The sequence below is a fragment of the Drosophila subpulchrella genome, chromosome 2R (genome assembly GCF_014743375.2).
Source record: "Drosophila subpulchrella strain 33 F10 #4 breed RU33 chromosome 2R, RU_Dsub_v1.1 Primary Assembly, whole genome shotgun sequence".
Lineage (NCBI taxonomy): Eukaryota > Metazoa > Arthropoda > Insecta > Diptera > Drosophilidae > Drosophila > Drosophila subpulchrella.
Genome location: NC_050611.1, coordinates 17923455 through 17947545, shown reverse-complemented (window position 1 = coordinate 17947545; position 24091 = coordinate 17923455). Strand labels below are relative to the sequence as shown.

Genomic DNA, 24091 nt, shown 5'->3' with positions numbered 1-24091 from the left:
TCAGATGATCAACCGAAACGAGCATTGATTTAATTAATTTATGTTATCCCCACGGGCCTGGCAACAGCCGACATTGGTAACTCTGGCCAGGATGCTAGGGATGTTGGGATTTCGGGATACCTTCTTAGAGGCATGTTCAACAGGTTGGCCAGCTTCCGTGGGGCGTCGTGGTGAGAGCTTTTTGCGGGAAAAGCTCACCCGAACCGAACTCATGAATGAAAAGCAGTCGGATTTCGGCTTCATTTTCAGCTTCTGCTTCTGTTTTCAGTTTCCGGAGCTCTCATTGCGCCGCCAACCGGGCAAGCGAACGTACACGTCGCGGAACCCCATCCATAGAGATCCCAACCGAAAGGACCAAAAAACCTCGTCTCGAGTTCCTCCAACGCGGTTCTAGCCATCCACATTTGATTTGAATTTTAATTCCATAAAAAAAAGTGCACAAAAATATCATAATAGTAATAAAAAGAAAGGATATCGCAAATGTAAATGCCTTTCATTTCGTATCGCCAGCCGTGTGTCTATTGTGTGTTCTGTTCAGTTCTGTGAGTTCGCGAGGCGTAAAAAATATTCAAATTTCATGTTGAAATTACTGCACGCATTCTTAAATAATCCAGTGGCAGCAGCACAAGTGTGCAGAAAGTAAGGAGACTCGACTCAAGCGTTTGCTAATAGGATTACCCAGCACCTTTAGCGCTGACAGAGGCCTGGATTATAAGGGCATCCCGAGAGTTTAGAACAGGAATCCGAAAGGTACAGCCAACCATCAAAAAACATCCTCTAATCACAGTCACTAAGCTAGACCAGACCACACGGCGTATGCGTGATTTGCAGGCCCATTTCGATATTGATATCGCCCTGGCTAATTGTTCAGCGAATTAATAACGAACTTGGTGCCATATTAATTGGCATCCGGGGGATTTGGGGGGTGCCTCCAGAGGAACAGTAAACTCCATAAATATCACATTTTATTAAACAAAGCCCGAATCCATTTGCGTTATTGCCTCTACGTGCACGAATGTTAATTGAAGTCACCTCAGCTTTTATGGCATGGTGGCAGATACACCTGGCAGTTACCCCTTAACCCACTATAGCCCCCTGTGTTAACCCCCACATTGGCACTTATCAGGCCAGCAAAACCAGCAAAACCACCAAAACAGATTAGATAAGTCGATGGCTGCGGCATGATTAGCGAACAAAGGGATGTGGACTAAAAACGTGGATGTGAGTCCCAGCTCTACAGGATGAATAGAAAAGTGAACACTTGTCTGCGGGAAATGAATATTCATAATGAGGCGCCAGTCACACATTTCCCGTCGAAGCATGAAAAGCAAATTACGCACAAAATAATTGACATTAGCATATTTTGTGCATCCTGTACATTAAGTGTATCCATGTGCGCGTGTACATCCTGTTTTTAGAACATTTCTTTTAACTTTCTACTGGCTTCTGTATAATGATTGAACTTGAAATTCCCCTGGCCGCAGCCACATGGCGTATACGTGATGCGTCTGAGAGGATTAAACAGTGCTAGCTGGCGATTGGCAAACAGAGGGTGAACTGCTGAACCGCTGAACTGGTGAACTTCTGAGCTAAACACTAAGTGCTTTGGAGTGTGGGCGATGCTCTATATTGAATAAACATTTCTTTTTTGAGTCCTCCACTCTGTGGGAAGTTCTAATTGATGCCCCCCAGCTGACAGGCGGAAATGGACAGAGGGCCGCTGTGAAATTTGTTTTCAATATGGACATGTGTTTACTTATTAAGGACTCTCGGTCCTTTGTACCCTCGTCTCCAGGCACTTGGACAATCATAATCCCCACCAAGGGAGTGCCGAGTGTAAGCGATTCCATGGGGCATAAACCTCACACGTTACCCCAGCATCGCTTTACTCGCACCCCCAGGGTGCCACTAAATCATTACAAATAAGACACATCCATGCAGAGGGAGAAATTTATTCAAATCGGATTTGGTTAGAGGTTAAAAAAGAGAGTTTCAATATTTTACGTGACATTTTTTGTAAGCGGTTATGGCTCACTTATTCTATATATAACTTTCAGTTAATCTTTCATTCTTTTATAGAGAACAAAAATCAATAAATTATTTAGACCAATAAGAATATATATTACTCAGTTGATATTCAAATTTAACTTATTAAATATTTAAGATTGTTTTTAACTAATCTTAACTTAAATAATGAGATTTCATTAACAATTCTTTATAAAAATGCTTTAATTAAATGCTTTAATAATAAAATATTTATTAGTAAATATTCAAACTAACATTATTAAAATAAAAAGAAAATTAATTATGATTATTTTTAACTAATCGCATTTTAAACAAATAAATATCTTCACAAAATTCTTATAAAAGTATTTAAATGCTTTAAAAATAATAACAAAAATATATATGTTAGTCAATAAACTAAAGATATTAAAAAATATACTGAAGTGAACAACAAATAAATGTCTTCACAAAATCCTTATAAAAGCATTTAAATGCTTAAAAACCAATAACGAAATAATATATGTTAGTCAATAAACTAAAAATATTAAAAAACATACTGAAATGAAATACCTTAGAACATCTTTATAAAATTTTAGCCTTATAAACACTAGTAGTTTCTACCTCTCTTCCGATTTAGAAAATTTCTTCCTTTTACCTTCCCTCATTTTTGGCAATAAAATTCCTACTCAATTTATGTGATTACAATTAACTTTGTTGCCAAAGTGGGTGATGAATACATTGTAATGGCCTCTCAAATGTTATATGGCCTGCTTTTTTCCGTGTGCACACCAGGCAGGGGGCAACATTTATGGCTCGTTAGCAATTCATTCCGCAGGGCATGAGATCGGGGAAATTATGCCAGAGGCAGAACGAAAAGATTGTCTAATTTTGAAGTTGCTGCCAATGCGGTTGCGGTTGCCTTTGAGGTCCGTGGGTTAATTGCCTAGATATCCCGCTGCAGGATGGGCCATCCCTAGACCCTATCTTCGGGATTGATTCGCCCAAAGGGCCGACGGGTAGATGCAAACATCCAAAGTGGCTTGCCAGAAGAGCCACATTTTATCAAAGTCAATGCTTATCTGCACGAAAAATGTTTGCAGCTGAAGTTGATAAATGGATTTACTTTGATTTTATAGCGAAAAATCGATGCTGTTAGGGGGGAGCCCAGTACTTGTGCTATTTGAATCCCGCGCATAGAGCCAAAACCGAGACAATTGACCAAACGGGGCGGTCAAAGACTTCAAAACCCCCCACCGCCTCCGCCTCTGACTCATCGAAGGATGCCATTTCGCCTGGCCAAAAACCAAAATTGCACTTCAAATTGAATGCTTGGCTGGAGGAGCGTGCAACCCAAAGATAATCTATGACATAAAATCACGCGACAGTAAACGCTGCTTAAGCCAGACAAAGGGAAAGGACAAAGGATCAGCTGCAGCTTGTGTTTTTCCTTTGCGCGGGGAATGTGTACCCCCATGTAGATACCTTCTTTTTGTGGCATCCACTCGACTGGAAATTACATAAAAAATCTCGCATTGGCGCTTCGTTTTTGCGCTCGTTTTGATTATCAGCCATTGCATTTGCATTCCCATTCGCATTTTCATTTTCATTTCCATTTTCAGGGAACCAAACCCCCCCCCCTCGGTTCGATTTTCTTTTTTTTTCGTGAGTCACAGCTGCATTTTATCCAGAACTGTTGAAATTTTCGCTCATCTGGCAGCTTGTATTTATCATTTGCGCATCATTAGCTCGCGTCTAAGCGGAATTATTTATTTGCCGAGTGGGAACTTTCCCCAGTTGGACAGCTGCTGCTGTCTCCAGAATCCCCAGAACTCCTCAATTAACACCAGCTCGAGTGCAAAAAGTTCTGCACTAAGGATTTTCTTTTGAATTTCTGAGAATTTTGTGTGAGTTTTTCCAGTTGAACAAAGAAATTCCATAAGTAAAATGTCTGCTTTTGCTGGCATTTATTGAAACTATTAAAAGTGGGGGGTTTTCAAAGTAACAGAAGTCTTTTCTTACTTTTCTTGTTTGTCTAGATAACATATTTAATCGTTTGCTTGAGCTGTTTATAATAGTTTTTAATGTCTAAATCCATTTTTGGTTTACCATTCCATACATCTTTCTAAGCAATTAAAGTTTTATTTTCAAGCAGCTTCGTTTACTCTCTACTATGAGCTTTAATTCCTTTTTTATTACACAATTGAATTAATAAACTTTTAAACTGGAGCAAAACATTTATTATAATAAAACAAGGCCACATTATATTTTACTGGAAATGTGAACTTCTCATTTTAATAACTTTCCCTAACGAAAAGCAAACTAAAATTCATTTTAATTTTATACAAAAACCTTTCAAATTGAGGGCCCTTTCTGAGCAAACTCCATAAAAAGTGCACCAGAAGGGCTACAGTTTTCCAGGAACTTTCATATGCATGACACAAAAATTACCTTGAACACACATTAAATTGAAGACCCAGGTAGTGCCTTAATCATTTACCAACATCATTAAATGCTTTTCTGATTACCTGCGGAGAAAGTTTTATTGTCCAAAGAGTTTTCCCTGCATCCTGCCATATCGTCTCCCTGGTTTTCCCACTTTTCCGACTTTTCCACATGAGCTACAAACAGGAGGGCTTCCTTGGAAAATTTCTGTTGCCTACCTCGAGGGGCAATTTAAAAATTTCAACCACAGACTGTTTCGTAAGCCAACAATTTTGCATTTAATTGCTTAATTACTGCAGCACAGCAGACATCCCAGAGGCACAACCCCTGACCCCTGAACCCCACCTCCCCTTTTATGTTTACGTCCCTCCAAGTGTTTTATGACCCAGCAGAGAGGAGCATTTATGACTGCTCCGGATGCCCGGAGGAGCAGCCCGGGGGCGTGGGCGTTTGGCGGTGGGCGTGGCCAGCACCACAATTGCCGCCAAGTGGGCGTTAAGGCCCTGGGGCCACAAACAACTTAAGTCCTGGCCCGGAGATGAATGCAAAAGTCTAAGTCCTTCGTCCTTCGTCTGTTCGTTCCAGACTCCGACTCCCCGCCCGCTGCTCATCATGGTGACGGGCTCGTGCCTTGCGTAGCTGCACTCCATCCAACGTCCAGCCATCGCCCAGCTATGTGGACCTACATGATGGCTGCCGCCCGCGGAGATCGGGTCAACACGATGATGTCCACCCGGCGACGACCCGAAACCGAGTCCCCAAAATACGGCTACAAGTAAGTTGATGTCCGTTTGGAGAGCACATTCTGGGAAGACTGTATATATTATTGATATATATTCACACCAACTTAATGAAGGCTTTATAAAGTATAGATAGATATAGTTTATAAAGCCTTCTTTGAGTTGGTAAGTAGAGTAGAGTATATCTATAATAGGTATACTGTCATTTAAAACATTATTAATAATATTTTATTGGGCACTGGCCTTCACTACTATCTTAAAAAGAAGTAAAAAGGAAGTGATTGATTATAATTGCTAAAAAAACCTATTCAAAATAAAAAAGATTATATTATATCTGAATATATACTAAATTATTTTCATATTTTTATGCCAGGCCCTAGTTAGAGATCGAAAAATAAAAAATAAACAACAATTTTATTCTATACAAGTATTTACTTCCGTATCCTTATGAATCTTATCTTTATTATGTATCATATGCCAATTCTCTCAATAAATTTAAAATGTGAGATATTTATCTTTTTTAAATACAAGATTTACCAAAATGATATTTATTGCATTGGGTGTTTATTTACATTGTACGCCTCATTACTCTAAAGTCAAATACTCAAGATAACATAATTGTTATCTGATTTTAAGCATATGAAAATACATTATTTAAGTGCATCGTTACATTTCCTTGTTATTTTTCATTTACAACTAAGCCCCACTTAAAGTAAAGATTAAAATGTATAATAGCAAATACTTACCCATCTTTATTCACCACCAAACCAATCCCCACCAGCCTCTCCACCCGTCCCATGTACCGCACCACCCGATTCGTGGGCCCCGCCTCCTCGGCGCCCGCCCAACTGCAGCTGCCCTGCGGATCCCATCAGGCGGCGGTGGGCGTGGCACCTCCGCCGCTGGAGGAGATTAGTGGCGGCCTGTTCGCCCCCTTCGCGCCCACGGCGACGATAACGGTGGAGCAGGCGGCCACCTCGATTCCAATGGCGGTGGACGGCGAGGTGCACCACCTTCATTATCCACGTCGCAGTTGGCAACGCAAATATCGCCAGGGGAATCATCGCCAGACGGGCGGAGAGGCCGAGTACGATGATGAGGACGAGGATGACGAGGACGAGGATGAGGATGACGAGGATGAGGATGAGGACGGAGGGTTCGGAGCTGCCGTGGGCGAGGATAACCCGGAGGAGGCGATTGCGCGGGCTGACCAGCAGCAGAAGCAGCACCACCAGCCAAATGCCAGCGATTCCAGTTATGTGGAAAATGGCAGGAAGCTGATACAGGTGAGTGGCTTAAAAGTAGCTATAGTAATACTTATCAGATGGGTAAGTCTGGTAAATTTAGAAAATCGCTTCTACCCACCCTTAAGACCTGTTAAATATTAAAGGAAAGAGGGTTAGTCTAGTAATGCAGACCAATATCTTAAATGCTCTATATATAGGGTCGGAATATTTAATATTTATTGGTTAAAGATGATCCTGTAGTTTACAGAACTAAAACTAACTAACATAGTACCATCTACGAAGCCTGGGACTACGTCTTTGTAAAGGAAAATATAAAATACAAGTGGAATATCTTATTATCTTTGTATTATAATATTATATTATATTATATTATATCATATTATGTTATATTATATTATATTATATTATATTATATTATATTATATTATATTATATCATATTATATTATATTATATTACATTATATTATATTATATTATATTATATTATATTATATTATATTATATTTTATATATTATTTTATTTTCTGCTGTAGAATATCTCAGATATTAGGTGAGTTTACAATATGTTCGTATGGATTCGGAATATTCTCCTTCACTACCTTGCTTTTGTGCAGTAGTTAAGTGGCAGTTATTTATTTCAAGATTATAAATTATTAAATATTCATATATTACGGTTATTTCCCATTCTTATCTTACTAGCAGACCCTTTCAATAAATATATATAAATTTGCATTCATGGCCAGATCTTAAATGCTCTATATATAGGGTCGTATTATTTTATATTTATTTGTTTAAGATGATCCTGTAGTTTACAGAACTAAAACTAACTAACATAGTACCATCTACGAAACCTTTGACTACGTCTTTGTAAAGGAAAATATAAAATATAAGTTGAATATCTTCTTATCTTTATAATATAATATTATATTATATTATATTATATCATATTATATTATATTATATTATATTATATTATATTATATTATATTATATTATATCATATTATATTATATTATATTATATTACATTATATTATATTATATTATATTATATTATATTATATTATATTATATTTTATATATTATTTTATTTTCTGCTGTAGAATATCTCAGATATTAGGTGGGTTTACAATATGTTCGTATGGATTCGGAATATTCTCCTTTACTACCTTGCTTTTGTGCAGCAGTTAAGTGGCAGTTATTTATTTCAAGATTATAAATTATTAAATATTCATATATTAAGGTTATTTCCCTTTCTTATCGCACTAACAGACCTGTTCAATAAATACAGATCGATTTGCATTCATGGCCAATGCGGCGTATGCATAATTTGATAACACTTGCAGATAAAAGCTCATTGATAAACGATGGCCAATAATCCGCGTTCAATAACCGATACATTATGCTCCTGCTCCAGTGCCATTCCAGTTGTAATGCCATTCAGTCCCTGGCCACAATTCAATTATGTGGAAATGAAATTAAGTAATTGCTCTAATTGATTGACGCCTCGCCCTCGGGAGGCGGAATTGGCCCAGTTTTCCGAGTTTTCCGAGCTGCGGGCCCTGGGAACGGAACTCCGCATTGTCTGCATAACTCCCCGCAGACTTTCAGCTCCAGACTAATGCAAATGAACTGAGCGGACCTTCATAAACTTGACCTTGCCGTAAATCGCGTTTTAATTACTTCCTCTATTGTCACGTAGCCGAGGCATCGCCCCAAGCCGCCTGCTCCTCAGTATCCCCTCCATAAGCCCCCGGGCCACCCAGTTGAATGCCATTTTTGGCTACCCGCAGAAATTTTTATTAGCACGTGTCAATCGACTTAAAAAACCGAAAGAAGAAAGACAAAAAAGGCCATGTGGTGCTTTGTTTAGGGGGTGGTGATGTTGGGTTTGTAGGAGGGGTCTATTGCTAAAACGATTTTGAATACTTGGACAAAGAAAGTGTGTTAACAGAGTTGAAGGTGATAAGAGTTTAATGGTTCAGATGCACTGCTGGATATATGAACCCTCATTAAAGCGAATTTCATTGCTTTTTAAATTTGCATAACCTTTTTGTATCCTTATTATATTCTTTACCTTATTTTAGAAACATTTAATCGACTGCGTTTGGAGATTGCTAATATATACATTTTCTAATAGTTCCTAATGGGTAAAATCCCTCTCAAATCCATTCACTTATCATTGAATTCCTTAATATCCTTTAAATTACTTCTTTAAGATAAATCCTTTTTATCTATTTGACCTCATTTTAGTGATATTGTATTACTCTTTTAATGATTTAGTAGTATAGTTTCCACATCCTTTAAATTAACATAAGAAACTTATGTTTTTCAAATGAATTTAAGAATTCTTAATTTATCCAAGTACACAGAGAGAAATATTCAAGTACATTGTTCTTGAATTGAGAACATTCGTTCTTAAAAACCGTGTAAATATCAATGTTTTTCATATAAATTTAAGAACTCTTAATTTATCCAAGTACACAGCGAGAAATATTCAAGTACATTGTTCTTGAATTGAGAACATTCGTTCTTAAAAACCGTGTAAATATCAATATTCTTATTATTAGAACAAAATGGTGATAGGAGAAAAGTTAAATTGAGCTTATTTAACAACTTTTTGATAAGTACACACTACTAAATGGGATAATAGTTAATTTGTTGAGCAAAATAAAAAGATTTTCAACCTCAAAAATGTCGTTATATTTTTAAGAACATTTTCAACTCAAATAAGAACGTCAGAATTTTCTCTGTGTACGAGCGATTCCTATTTAGATACTAACAGTTTATTTAGATCTATAAAAAACCAGAAATATTTCGAGATATTTAATAACAACCTGAGGACATCAAATCAACAGATAACAGACTGTCAGAACTAAATAAAAACGAAAGTATTAGTAGTTTTATGCAAATTCCAAATGGGCATTTCCAGGTTCTAATTTGAAATGCAAAGCTTTTGGGAAGACACCCACTTCAGCTGGTGTCCCTTGACTTCCGTATCTTTAATCTCCAACTTGCCGCCTCTCGCCTTTCGAATCAACCCACTTAAGTTTGCTGCATTTTTCGTTTCCCCTGCACTACCCACCAGCAAGCTGGAGATCTCTCATGTCCTGTCCGGGATAATTGCATTACTTAGGTTTCCCTATTAAATGGAAGAGCGAGGCAAACCAGACTTCTTCCGACCCGCAGGGCTATAAATAAGTGAGTGTGTATATTTTGGTTGGGGGAGTTGGCGGTCTGGCTCTCCATCGACAGTTGGCCAGCTGGAGGATATGGCCAGGATATCGGGACAGAGGGGCAGCGGAGCCGAGGGCGACAACCAATTTGATAGATAAGAGACTCGAGTTCCTTTCGCCTCCGCTCAAAGTGAATGAAACCGAGGGCAAAAAACAACCAGCAACACAAAACTGTTTCAATGTCATTTCATAAATGGCAACAGCAACAGCACTGCCAATGCCAATACCAATACCAAAGCGAAAGAAAAACGCAATGAAATAAATACAAATGAAAATGAAAAGCCCTCAAAGTCCTCGCTTCCCGGACTTTTCCACTTTTATTTCGAACCCGCATATATACAATATAGTTGTGGTTGTTTTCCCCGTTGTCGTCCAAATATTGGCTTGGTCGGTTGTTGTTAATGCTTTTGAGGTGTGTTCCGAGTGTTTGTCCAGCAGCAGCAGCACAAAAAACAGCCAAACAGCTGAGGAGGAGAGGCTAAGGAAACCCCAAACTGCTGGCTTTGTGGTTATATAAACGTCCATTACTCAAAATTGGGCACCACGAGATGGGTAGATGGGTAGATGGGCCAAAAACAGGCAAAACTTTATAGAATTGGCATTGAAAATATGACAAGTCTCGTGCCAATCCGAAATAGTCACTAGTCCTCGAGTTGAACAGCCCCGACAACAGCGATGTGTATCCTTGTCAGCTGGTCCGTACAGTCATTCAGTCATCCAGTCATGCCATTAAACCGATTAATGAACTCTATTTGCCCGGCCATACCTGCGTGCGTACACTGGGCGAAAAAGTTGAAGGAGGGGGAAGTGTATGATTATCAAAAAAAGCACATTAAATAAAATATTATGAGGGAATTTTTCAAAATTATATTTTTAGCTTCGATTTTCATCAATAAAATAGGCAATATTAAATTGAAAAGAAATTCTTAAGACTGCTTTTTGGATTAAATACTTTTTAATATGGCCTTCAAAATAGCTATATTCTACTGAATAAAAAGACTACACTAAAATCTTTAAAATGTGTTATTACATATGATCTCCTGATGTACTATAGATCAATACTCTCTCATTCTTCTATTCTGCCAAATATATTATACTATACTAAAAGAATACTTTTTATCTTCTTAAAATCTATTGTTATTAGGGAAATTTAAACCTTATAAACGAATTTATTAGTAAGTATTACTTCTTTGAAATTATCATCTTAGCTACAGCGAATATTAAATACTTCTTAATAAGGACTTGGAAAAATAATATTCTGCTGAGTATTCGGACTTTACTGACCTTTTTTGAAAATTGTTTTATTGGGGAAGTAAAAAACAGTATTGGGGTCATATTACTTTTGAAATATATTAATCCCATCTTTTTTAGCCTTACTTAATTGTGGTAAATTCTTTAAATAAATACTTTTTCAAAGGGAGATGTAAAGAACTTTAATATACTGTTGACTTCTTGTTGATCCTTTTAGAATATACCTTTAATAGGGAAATAAAATCTACATAATCGAGGTGATATTACTTTTGTAATATGATTGATCTCCTAATTTTAGGTCATACTAAATTGTGGCCACTTTTTTCTGCCAGTGTCGATGTTTTCTCGATTGTCTTTGCCACAATGTAGTTGTTGCTGTGCAATTTGAGAAGGCGGCAGGACACTCAACACGATGATGATGGCAATCGGAGAAGGTGGCATAAGGACGGGGAAGGTAGGGAGAAAGTGATAGGGAGCTGGAGAAAGGGGCGGCGGAGAAAGGAGCGAGAGCAAACAGCGAAAGTGCGGTCTGTCTGCGGACATTCCGCTTAGTCAAATTTTTTGCGCCATCGACAGTTACGAAAAAAACGCGTTCGCAGGCGGCAGCTCAGCTCGCAGACCGAGTTACTTTGCAATAAATAAAATTACTGGAAACAAAAAACAGAAAATATTAAGCAGAAACAATGCTGAACTTGTCAACTAATGCGTTCGGTAAACAATCGAAAACAGGGCTTAAAAATTGAGGCGGCAATAACAAACAAAAAAACGGTGGCAACTGGATTTCCATGTTGATGAGGGTCTCTCTCCTGGATTTCCCAGCTAACTTTTAAGGGAAAAACCCAACAATCAGGACATTGGATTAAATGAGAAAGGCGGGGGGAGGTGGTTCTACTTGTAGTCAGTTTATTAAACGCCCACCGATAAACACCCAGCTTACGGTCATCCTCATTCAATCTGCGCCGCAATTTGCATAATTTCCCACGTTCCCATCGAAATCACAATCAGTATAAATCTATCAATAGTAGGAAGAGTGATAAAGTGCACGGGTTTTCCGAAAACAAAGGGGTTAACCCACGAAAACATCAAGTGATAAGCTATCAAATTGCTGTTATTCATCCCATCATGTATGGAATTTCACCGGAAACTGCTCTTTAACTCTTTGTCTTGGTTCATTAGATATTACACTAATGGCAGGACTTAAGAGTCCTTGTGAAAGAACAATGTGCAGATTTATTATGTCATAAAGAAGCCATCAGAAACTCGATATCATAAGCAACAACCCTTAAGTGATAACTTATTGAGTTTATGCAAAGAAAGAGGAAGATTAATAACTTTCTATGGGTTTTTTAAAATGCATTCCTTTAAGAACGTATTCTAATTCCTAGAATAAGAAGTCGTTGCGAAAGAGCAAGCTAAAAATTTCTTAAATCATAGAGAACCCCTTAAAAAATTAGATACTATAAGTCTTTATCAGGAAGGGGAAGTATCATAACTTCATAAATAACTAAGCTCCAATTATCACTTATTAAATTTCCATCAAAAATACTTCCCAAGCGATTCCGAGTATCATCCTTACCTCCAATAAACTTCAGTTTACAACTCCTTCAGTTTGATTTCCTTACTTATAGCTCAGCTATTTCGTTTCTAACTTGAAATATTATATTAATTCAAAGGAACAGGAAGTATCATCACCTCCTATTGATTCTGAAATGTATACTCTTCAATTTTAACGTATCCCAAGTATTTGTAATAGAATTCATAAATAACTAAGCTCCAATTATAACCCATTAAATTTCCATCAAAAATACCTCCCAAACGATTCCAAATATCATCCCACCCTCCAATAAACTTCAGTTTACAACTCCTTCAGTTTGATTTCCTCAATTACAGGTACGCTATTTCGTTTCAAACTCGACTGTTAAGCTGTAACGCCTTGGCAAAGTCATGTTTTTATGGGGCGAGCATAAAATGCCCACGCATGCCATAAACGGCGATATGAAAACGCTTGATTTTCTTAGCATAAAGTTACCTGGCAGGTGTAAAAAGGGGGATTGGGTGGGTTTTTGTTCGATTTCGGCCTAACGGACTCGCAATTATGGAAATTTATTGTGAGTTCCACGCCGCCTGTGCGATATGAATGCCAATCAGGGCGTCGGTCCGGTGATAATGATAATGCTGGGTCAGTGCTTCGATTTCGATGCCAGTTTCAAGTGAGGCCAATGGTAAAATAAATAAACCAAAAGCCACTCGAATTTTGTGCATAACCTTGCATTTGGCGAATTTCTGGCTAGTGATGAGCTCATTGAAAATCGGAACGGGAACGGGGAAAACTGATCTAACGCACCGGCTATCCGTCAAATGAATTGCAATTAATTTATTCACTAGCTTCTCGACATTAACCCCCGGCTGCCTTTCAGCCTAATTGAAACCGCGTTGGCCGGGCCAATTAAAAAGCATTTAGACCAAAACGACAAACGCCGGCCGGTATCATCAATCTTGTCGATTTACTGCGAACCAACAACTATATAGATATCTTCTGGACGCTGAAGGACCAAAGTCGCTGGAGACTTCAACTTCATCCGAGGCGTCGGCGGTGCAAGTTAATTAATTAAAACGCGGCAGCGCGATGAGTGGCGATGCAAATTAAGAAAATTGCAAAACAGCATTCCGAATTGACAACAGCAGCTAGCAAACAAGCCACTCGGTTTTTACTATTGTGCGGTACAGTCGAACCTCTGGAACACGAACTTTTGTTTGTTGCGTTTTTGGTTACTTTAGATCAACAAAAAATTTCTTAATTTTTATCATTAAAAAAAGTTTTTAAAGTTTTATGAAGAATAATTTTTGTTTTTTTGGAAATTTAGATTAAAGATTTCAATTTAAGAAAATATTATTATAATACTTCGAAAATATCTCAATAACAAGATCCATTTTAACCATCTTTTAAAATAATAGATCTGATTTTGATTAGCTTTAATATTTTATTAAGAAAGAGGGAAATCTATTAATCATATTTATTTTATTAGTTATTTAACAAATTAAAGCTAGTTTACAATACTAAAATTAATATTTGAAAAAGAAGAGGCGCTGTAAACTAAAATCCTTCGGTCCATTAATAATATTATATTGATATATTAGATAGAATATGAATGTTATAAAAAATATTTTCATCATATTGTTTTTTTTGAAAAAACGTAATCAAAATCCATCGTAAAAATATTTTTCATAAATGATATGTTACTTTTAATATCTTAAATATCTTTAATATCTTAAAATAATCAAATCATTTGATTAGGTTATTTCCGATGTTATTAACAGACATCTTAGGAATGGTACAATAAAATTTCGTGTTATGGGGGCTCCACTGTGGTTTATTGTGTATGGATGTCGTGGTTTTGGTCAGTGGCGACTGCGATGCCGGCGTCGCTGCCTCGCCTTGGCCAAGTCGAGTCGAGTCAAGTGTTTTGGCGGCAGTTATCAGTGCGAACGGTTCGAACAGTTTGAAAAGTCCGCTCGACGCAACGGAGCGCATGCGCGCAGCTGTTGACCAAAAACTAACCGTTATTGCCGCCGTTATTGTTATTGCCGCAGCCCAAAATCGCAAGTTCTAAGGTGCCAGAGTGAAAGGGAAGACTGCCAGTTAAAGGAGACAAAAGAGAGAGGAGACACTCGATTTGTATGCGACATTTCAAAGTCAAAACCATGGTGCAGTCGCTGGATATATCCGCCATAACGGGACAGCAAACAGATGCGGTAAATCCACCTACACACACGCACACCCACACATGCACACATGCTCTATATGTATTATGCGGCCTTCGAGGCTACTTACACACACACACGCACCCACAGCGGGGGGCGTGGCATTGCATTGTCATTTGCCATTTGCCATTGCCATTGGCCGCCCAACGAGGCGTATGCGTCATATTTTCAGCGCGCGGGGGCTTCCCCTTTTTTCCCTTTTTTTCTCGAACTAAAGATGGCTTAATGGATTAACCGCTGCCGGCAACTGATAAGCGTTTATTAGACTGTCAAGCACACGCCTTTAATGCGCACAAAATGGGTGGGCGACTGGAACTAGAGAGATCTCAAAAAGGGTAATAGTGGGTACATAGTTACAGTCCTGGGACGCATTTATTATGTGTTCTTAGATTTCTATGTTCTTAAAAATAATTTAAATATATTTATTAAATCTATAAATTTATTAACATTAAAGGGATTTCTTAGAGGTAAAATGATATATTCTTCTTTATGTCTAGACGTTTTGACTTCTAAAGGGGCTTAAAATTAAAATTGTATTATTGTAGTTCGTTTAAATATTTAAAAAAGCACGTAACTAATGAAATTAAAATTTCAAAGTTAGGAACTTTTCAAGAATCCTAATGAAGTACCCCTCATATGCAATATGTTTTGTTTTCCAGACTTTCTCTTTAAAAAATTAAAAAAACACCATTTTATTATTGTGGCTTATTATAATTTTTGTATATTTAGTTATTTAGCTGTTAATATTCTTAAACGTTACGAAACATTCAGGAATCTCAAAAGAAAACCCGTTAAATACCCCTTTTTAATTTGTGACTTTAATAACATTTACCTTAGTACATTCTTTCCACGATAAGCACCAAGCAAATTGTTAAGAATTTCTTTAAATCCTTTCCAAATAGCATGAAATCTTTACTTTATTAGGTTTTCAGTTGGCTGCAAAGGCTACCCCCAATGCTGTCTAGCAATTGTACGCGTCATTCCGTTGGCAGACATAACAAACTTTAAGTACCAAACTTGGATGCTGACCAACTTTTAATGTGATTAGAAGGAGAAGAACCAGAAAAAAGAGATACCCATAACCCGAGCACTAAAACGCTTCAATTAGTGAACATTCGGCGAAACTTTTCGCTAAACTTATGTCAGAACGTCCCACTCCCGAACCCTTTTCGATTACACCGAAAGAAAGGGAAATAGTTATATGTATAATATAAATGTAAATACAATATGTTAAGCTAGATAATTTTATAAACAGATCTATATAAAGCTTTAAAGCACTATCCAACAATTTAGTAGTACTTACTTCCTCAGTACAGTTAAGATTAAGTATTTTAAAAATGCCTAAGATCACACTTCCTTTTAATATATAAAACCTAAACTTATCTTATTTGCTGGGATATTTCTCTCTGTGTAGGAACAAAGTAAACGTAGCAAACCTTCGGCTTTGAGACGCACCCTGCAAGCCCTGCGCCAGCGTCTCACTAAAAGGAATCGCCCCAAACCGCCGGACTGGTTCCTCGAGAAGTTCTCCAATACCACGAACACGGACAAGATTGGCAAGGGTTGTCCGGCGATGGAGGATGCGGCCCTCTCCAGCGAGATTCGGGGCTCCAGTGTCCTGTGCAACCGACTGTCCGTGGATCCCACCCTCCAGTCCCATTACAGGGTAAGTGAACTTCTGCACAAACAAAACTTGATACTCCCCGTTAATTGACTTGTGGTTAATGAAGTATTATTGATATAAATTAGTAATAACATAAGAAAGACATTAGCTAAGGTGCCTTGCTTAAGTGTTTATTAATTGTAATACCATTTAATAACGATTGTAATTACAGCCATTTTAAAACCGTAACGCTCCTAGCATCTTTAAAAGTGATTTCACGACCCTAGTGGTTTTAAATGTTATGCTCAAGAAACTTAACTTATCCAAAAAACAAGTTGATTAACACAGATATCTTAAAGGAAATATGAAAATCTCTAATGTTTAGAAAACTCCCATAAGTAATCCTAAAAGTATGCAGCATTTTTAGTGGTTACCTATCCCTACACATTTGTAATTGCTAATAATATCTGTTTCTAATATATCTTTGCAGTGGCTGGCCATCGTTTCGCTGGCGGTGCTCTACAATATCATCTTCGTGGTGGGTCGGGCGGTCTTCTGGGAGATCAACAAGAGTGCTCCGGCCGTGTGGTACACACTGGACTACCTGTGCGACTTCATCTATCTGCTGGATACGCTCGTCCACATGCACGAGGGTGAGCCACATCCAGATCTGCTATATTTCAGTCCCAGAACCTGTCCCAGTGCCCTGTCCCATTCCCCGTTGTGGGTTTCTGATTTGAGATTTACCTATGCAAATGAGACCCGCACTAAGCCGCCTTCAGACAATGGCAAGCGATGGCTGACGACAAAGCCATTTGGCACGCAGGCGAATCCCATTTCTGCCCCCGAGTCGACATATCCACATATCCACATATCCACATCTCCACACATATGCGAATGCGAGTCCTGTGAGCTCTGGATTGTGGGTGTGGTTGAGTTGCCAAATGCAGGGGATAAGCCAACCTTGACATTTTGTACAATAGCAACAAACGTTCTAGTACCCCTTAGTATGGTATGGAGTATGGTATCCTTCATCTCGGGATTTATTACATTACGGAACAAACAGTTTAGTCGTCTTGAAATTTTAATGGTTATGACAAACCAACTCGGTTAAACTAAAATCAATACTAACATCTAACTATTTTATCATGACAGAACATCTCCAACTTTAAGGGAACTTATCTCTGGACAAATTGAAATATCTAGTATCTATCAAAACACTTTGGAATGAATTAAAGTAAAATAATACATTTCTAATATTTTGATCAGCTAAGCAAAGAAAAGTTTTATAACTAAGTTCAAATTTGATCTTATAGGTGATGTTTATAATATGAAAACTATTTTTATCTAATCTGCTGTCCAGATTATAATATTTGAATTTAGTTTGGATAGTCTAGTATAGCCTTTACGCAGTACATGTCTTCTTCAAAAAGAGAGTGATAATATAAAAAATATTTTATTTAATCTGGATAGTGTAGTATAATACTACACCAGAATATTTGTTCTTAAAAAATGTTAATAATAGAAAAAGGTTCTTATCTGGATAGTGTATGTACCTTTTCACCAGATAATTTCTTTTTTAAAAAGAGGTTGATAATGTGAAATTTATTTTCAATACATCTTGATAGTGTAGAATAGCTTATTTCTTAGTAAATTGAGTCTTCTCAAAACTGGTTGATAATATAAAATCTATTTATATTTAATCTGGAAACTCCATGCTAAGTTTTAAACAGAAACCCTCATATATTTTAAACTTATGATTGACAGAAAGCTTATTTTTTGTAAAGCGTGTCATTCCTGGCATCCCAGGGTACCTCCTTCTATTCAAATCGTTAAAAATCCCAAGAACTATAAAAAAAACTGTCGCCTGTGGCGCAGGCAAAAGGCACGACTGAGACAAAGGCAGAGTCACCACCCGGAGCAAATCTCTAGGTCACCTCACCGCCACACCCACAGCCACATCCATAGTTACAGCCATAAAAAAACTAAACCGCATTGTTTCCGCTTTCATGCTCCGCAGGATTTCTGGACCAGGGGCTCCTGGTGCGCGATGCCTTCCGGCTGCGGAGGAACTACTTCCACACCAAGGGCTGGTACCTGGACGTGCTCTCGATGCTGCCCACGGATCTGGCCTACATCTGGTGGCCGCCGGAGACCTGCTCCAGCCTGTATCTTCCATGTCCCGTGATAGTGCGTCTCAATCGGCTGCTCCGGATCAATCGGCTGTGGGAATGGTTCGATCGGACGGAAACGGCCACCGGATATCCCAATGCCTTCCGCATCTGCAAAGTGGTGCTGGCCATCCTGGTGCTGATCCACTGGAATGCCTGCATGTACTTTGCCATTAGCTATGAGATTGGTTTCAGTTCCGACTCCTGGGTATACAATCTGAATGGCACGCGGAACAATACACTTCAGAGGCAGTACATCTATAGTTTCTACTGGTCCACCCTGACATTGACCACCATTGGAGAGACTCCGACGCCGGAGAACGATGTGGAGTATCTATTCGTGGTGGCCGACTTCCTGGCCGGCGTCCTCATCTTTGCCACCATTGTGGGTGAGTGGGTCAATGGGTCACAGTGGGTACGGCGGGTTCATAGATACAGCATTCAGGGGGTGACAACCTAGAAAATCCCTTTTGGGGTCCTCTGTTTGCGCTTGTTTACGCAAATATTTCGTCTGATCGTTTAATTGGTTCCAGAGTGACATCTGTGACATCAATGGGTATTCATTTACAGCCACGCACGTCAGGGACCCACACGTACACCCCGAACACGCCCACCCCGACCCACATTATTCATTACGCCTTCAGTTCGGTCCTATTCTATGCCATTTTGTTTTGTTTTGTCGGGTTGATTTGTTGCCGTCGCCCCCGACATCCCATCTCTTCCATTTTTTTTTTTTTTTTTTGGCTTGGCAAACGTGCCTTTTTATCATTTTTGTCGTTCTCCTTATCGTTGCCATTACTGTTCACAAATGGTTGGTGTTGGTAGGGAGCTGGTAGCTGGTAGCTAGGAGTCAGGCGCATTCCCGCATTTCCAGCAGCTGCCTGACCCCACAGATCCCATCATTCCATGGCCTCATCCTCGTTCTGCAAACAAATTTACTTACTGTGATGAATGCCAAGTTCGTTTGGACAGGACAATTTGACGGGCACACTCGGAGAAATGGCAAAATAATAACAGGGATCTGCCAGGAAATCCCTAAAGATAAAGGCTGAAGAAGCTCCAGGAAATTGCATGCAAAAATATAGTTATTTCAAACCCATGTTCTTGGTGGGTGAAAAAATTCCTTAAAACCATTTACCCTAGCAGGTACCCTTTATTTTGAATCTATGGATTTTGGTTTTGCCAAAATTAGATCTCCAATCTAATCATTATTATAATCATTATAAATGTACTAGACTAGTACTAATGTACTAACTAGATAAAACCGTGTAAGCTTTTATAAATTTCCCAGATATAAACGTCCCAAAATTGTAAATTAACCAGGCAATACCGTTATAACCATTTATTTATTCATTATAATCGAGCCATATATTACAATTTTAAACTAACCCGATATTACAGATTCGACCATTATAAATTAACAAGGCTTAACCATTTAAGCATTACAAATTAACCAGATATTTCCATTATTTAACCATAATAACCATTCATTACCGTTTTAAATATTATAAATAGACCTGATATTACCGTTTTCACCATTAAAATCTAACCAGATATTACCGTTATAACAACTTATTGCTTTTATATTTTAGTTCCTCAACATTTAAATTAACATTCTAATTGTTAAATTTTTTTTTAATGTATTAGAAGTTCATATAAAATATTTAATGTCTTGTAAAGCTGTTTAGAACAATCAATTTTGTTTATTTTTAATAGCTGTCGTATGTTACGCGTCATCATCTACAGTACTTTATATATTGCAAAGATAAATTTGACTCGCTACCGGTTTTAAAAGTTTACAAACTACGGTTTATTTTCTTTCTTAACGTAAATTTGTTAGCAAGGGAACTACAAGTTTGGGATCTATTTTTTGCCAAGTGCCCCGAGGCCATTTCGCCATTTCACCAAGATGGGGATGTGTGTGTGTGTTTGACTCTGGCACCGGAAGTGCCGCCATTAGCCGCCTTTGTGCCACGTTATCCGCACGCCGGAAAACATAAGTATGAGTGCCATGGAACACTGCCAGCTTGGGTTTCATTGTGCCCGTCAGTGGGAGTGGTAGTGGGTGGGCGAACCGGTTATGAAATGGCCAAGATGAATTGCCACCCGTTCATTAACTAAGTTTCCTCCGATTTCCCCCATCCCCAGGTAACATTGGCTCCATGATCTCCAACATGAATGTGGCCCGCGTGGAGTTCCAGAATCGCATGGATGGGGTCAAGCAGTACATGGCCTTCCGGCGAGTGGGTCACGAACTGGAAGCGCGGGTGATCCGGTGGTTCGCCTACACCTGGTCGCAGAGTGGGGCGCTGGACGAGGAGCGAGTGCTGGCCGCCCTGCCGGACAAGTTGAAGGCGGAGATAGCCATCCAGGTGCACATGGACACGCTGAAGCAGGTGCGCATCTTCCACGACACGGAACCGGGTCTCCTGGAGGCCCTGGTCCTCAAGCTCAAGCTGCAGGTCTTCAGTCCTGGGGATTACATCTGCCGGAAGGGCGATGTCGGCAAGGAGATGTATATCGTGAAGAGGGGAAAGCTTTCTGTGGTCGGAGATGATGGCATCACCGTCTTGGCCACCCTGGGAGCAGGATCTGTGTTTGGCGAGGTTTCTGTGCTGGAGATCGCCGGCAATCGGACGGGCAACCGGCGAACGGCCAATGTGAGATCCCTGGGCTACTCGGATCTCTTCTGCCTGGCCAAGAGGGATCTGTGGGAGACCCTGTCGGATTATCCAGAGGCCAGGTCCACGCTCACCCAGCGTGGATGCCAGCTGCTGCGAAAGGACGGACTGTTGGATGAGCAGATATTCGCCGGTGAGTTATTCATGGAAATCTAATAATCAGAAATTAAGCATACGACATGTGGACCAGTATTCATTAATGCATGCCCATTCATTAATGCATGCCTTTTAATATTCAGCTCATAATTTATTGGCATTAATGATTAAGCTCTCTAGCATTAATTAAATGCGACATATCCTTATTAATTTCAACACATTAAGTCTATCAGTATTAAAGAATATCTGCATATTGAGTTCAAAATAGAATTAAATGCATAAACATATATGTATTATAATACTTATTTCGATTTGGAAACCTCTAATAATATGTGTATAGGTTTAGTACCTAAATATTTTATTATTTATTATTAAGTATTATTTTGATTTCAATTTGGGAATATATTTATGAAACCATATAGATGAAAAGTAAATAATAAATGTTTATGGATGTATAGTTTAAGTTGGAATGCTTTATGAATAAATGAAACCTCCTTAGGAATGTATTTTAAAATATCAAGACTTATTTAATAAGAAGTAAACTATTTCTGTTTTCATTTCCAGATTCCCAAAGGGTTCACGATAGCATCGAGGGCGGCATTGAGAAGCTGGAGCTCTCGGTGGAGAACCTCAACATGCGGCTGGCCCGTCTTTTGGCGGAGTATACGGCCAGCCAGGCCAAGATCAAGCAGCGCCTGGCCAAGCTGGAGATGAAGTGAGTATCCTGGCAGGGCGTGCCTCGGAAGGATATATAACATACCAAAAACCCCCCTTCCTTGAACCCCCTTTCAGCGGCGGCCCTGGCACGTGGCGCCTGGAGTGTGAGCCGCAAACGCGGGCTCGCAGCGGACGCCTCTATTCGCTGCAGCCCAAGCGGCGCCCACGTTCGCGACCCGACGCGACTGCCAAAAGCGGCGATGCTGCCAAGCAGAACACGCTCTAAGTCCCCGGAAAACCCGCTGGAAAAGCCCCATCCCCAAACCCCCCCCGCAACCCTCATATCTCCACGGAACCGAGGCCGGAAAATAGTGATAAATGCATTAAACTTGCAGGAGTTGTCTGCGCGGGGAGATATCTCCTTTGGCCCGCAGCCAACTGTTATATTGGGCTGCAAAGTGGGTAAATCAATTTTTAATTTTTACAATTAGTTCGTAGAGGAAATAGGGGGGATGCAGAGGTTCGGGGGCTTTTTGTTGCAAACTTTATAAATTTGTAAAATGATTCAAAACTGAATGTGCCTCAAAGTGTGTGCGTGTGTAGAGCTAGGTTAAGAGGCAGCAGAGACCCATCTAGTTAACCCACTACGATCCAGTGTACATAATTTAAGCATAGTCCAATTTTACACGTGAACAGCAAATGTTCGTCTAGGCTAGGATGATTTTACACACACACCGAACGATCCCCGGATTAATTGCACCAAAATCAAATCAAACCGATCAGATACAGATACATACTATACTTATAAAGAACAAGAATGAAGGCTATAGTCGACAGCCTCGACTATCAGATACCCGTTACTCAGCTGAAGGGAGTGCGAGGGAGATGGCGATATGCATGCAGCAAATCGGCTGTTTCCGAGATGGCACACTTTGTTCGCTTATAACTTTTAAGTTAATGGTCCGATTTGAAAAATTTTTGGCATGTAGATGGGTATTGATAATCAGAACAACATATTACTTTCTGAAGAATATTGTATACCCTATAAATCCACGAGTAACGGGTATAAAAAGAACCAAGAACCGCGGGACTTTGCTGAATTACTTATGGGAGGTATGAATGGGTGTGGTGTGTTGTGGTGCGGTGCACACAAATCGAATTCAAAGAAAGCAAATGTTAACAACCAAGCTTCCAAAGCTTCCAAACCAAAATGCAAAAACAAACAAAGTCAAGAAACAAAATGGTAAACAAATGAAATGTATTTTTATATTAGTCCTAGACATTGAGTGTACGATGTATTGTCTATGTGTAAGTACGGCTAAAGCTACAGAATAAACGAGAATCGAGTAAAATTATACGCAGCACTTATGTCAGCGAAAACATATCCGGCGCAAGTGTGTTTTTCAGCCGGCGGGTAAATGCAAATCGCCCACAGCATTCACTCCAAAGGATTCTGTTCCAGGACTCTCTTTACTGGATCTAATGACATCTTCGAGGGCGTAGACAAAAAAAGTACAGAAAAAATATATATAATGGTGAAAGGGGAGGAAAACGAAGAAAGCAGCAACAAAAAAGTCAATAAATGCAGACGCATTGAGGAAAATGACAGCGACACGCGTTGGCTTTTTAGGTGCGACTTTCTTTGTGCGTACAACGCGGCGTATGAGCAATACCAATGCCACAGCTAAAAAGGTAAAATGGGGTAGTGGGAGTCTAACATGCCCGGAAGGGGAATTCTACACTGAAAAGTAAGTAAAAAAATCTTGACATGTTTTATATATTATAAGGCCTTTAATTGTATAGATAGTTTGAATGAGTTCCTAACAGATCTTCAATATTGGGTAAAGAAAAGTTTTTCTTTTTATTATATTTGATATATGTATATATATGATGAGTTTATATTACTAGAGGTCCTAAAAATATTTCAAAGTATTAGTACATGGATTTATTATCAATGGTATTACAAATCTTTTTTAAAAAAGCTAATATTGAACCAAATGATTATTATAATCGTTGCTAAAATAGGGTTTTAAACTTTTCAGCCCTTGTGGTTCCAAAGTTGTAAGTCTAATACGTTGGTTTTAAAATATATATCGAAATATTTACAGAACAACAAAGCCAATACAAAATCTTTTAACAGTAAAACGAATATATAATACCTAAGTTTGATTTTAGGTAATAATAAATAAATAACATTTCAA

At 38.8% G+C, this 24091-nt stretch overlaps 1 protein-coding gene across 1 annotated transcript; it reads left to right on the top strand.

Annotated features, from left to right (window-relative positions):
• The first annotated feature begins 302 nt into the window (after positions 1-302).
• Positions 303-23224, top strand: LOC119551768 (cyclic nucleotide-gated cation channel subunit A). The gene is made up of 9 exons (XM_037861295.1): positions 303-750; positions 5032-5221; positions 5968-6472; positions 16097-16348; positions 16776-16938; positions 18306-18845; positions 20605-21270; positions 21798-21948; positions 22026-23224. The coding sequence occupies exons 2-9, from the start codon at positions 5121-5123 to the stop codon at positions 22174-22176; spliced, it is 2529 nt and encodes an 842-aa protein (XP_037717223.1). The 5' UTR covers positions 303-750; positions 5032-5120; the 3' UTR covers positions 22177-23224.
• Positions 23225-24091: the final 867 nt, after the last annotated feature.

Excerpts from the sequence above, each read along its gene's own strand:
- LOC119551768 (XM_037861295.1), top strand. The coding sequence starts at position 5,121 with ATGTGGACCTACATGATGGCTGCCGCCCGCGGAGATCGGGTCAACACG. Across the intron at positions 6,473-16,096 it reads ATGGCAGGAAGCTGATACAG|GAACAAAGTAAACGTAGCAA; the intron begins GTGAGTGGCTTA and ends CTCTCTGTGTAG. Across the intron at positions 21,949-22,025 it reads CTGGCCAAGCTGGAGATGAA|CGGCGGCCCTGGCACGTGGC; the intron begins GTGAGTATCCTG and ends ACCCCCTTTCAG.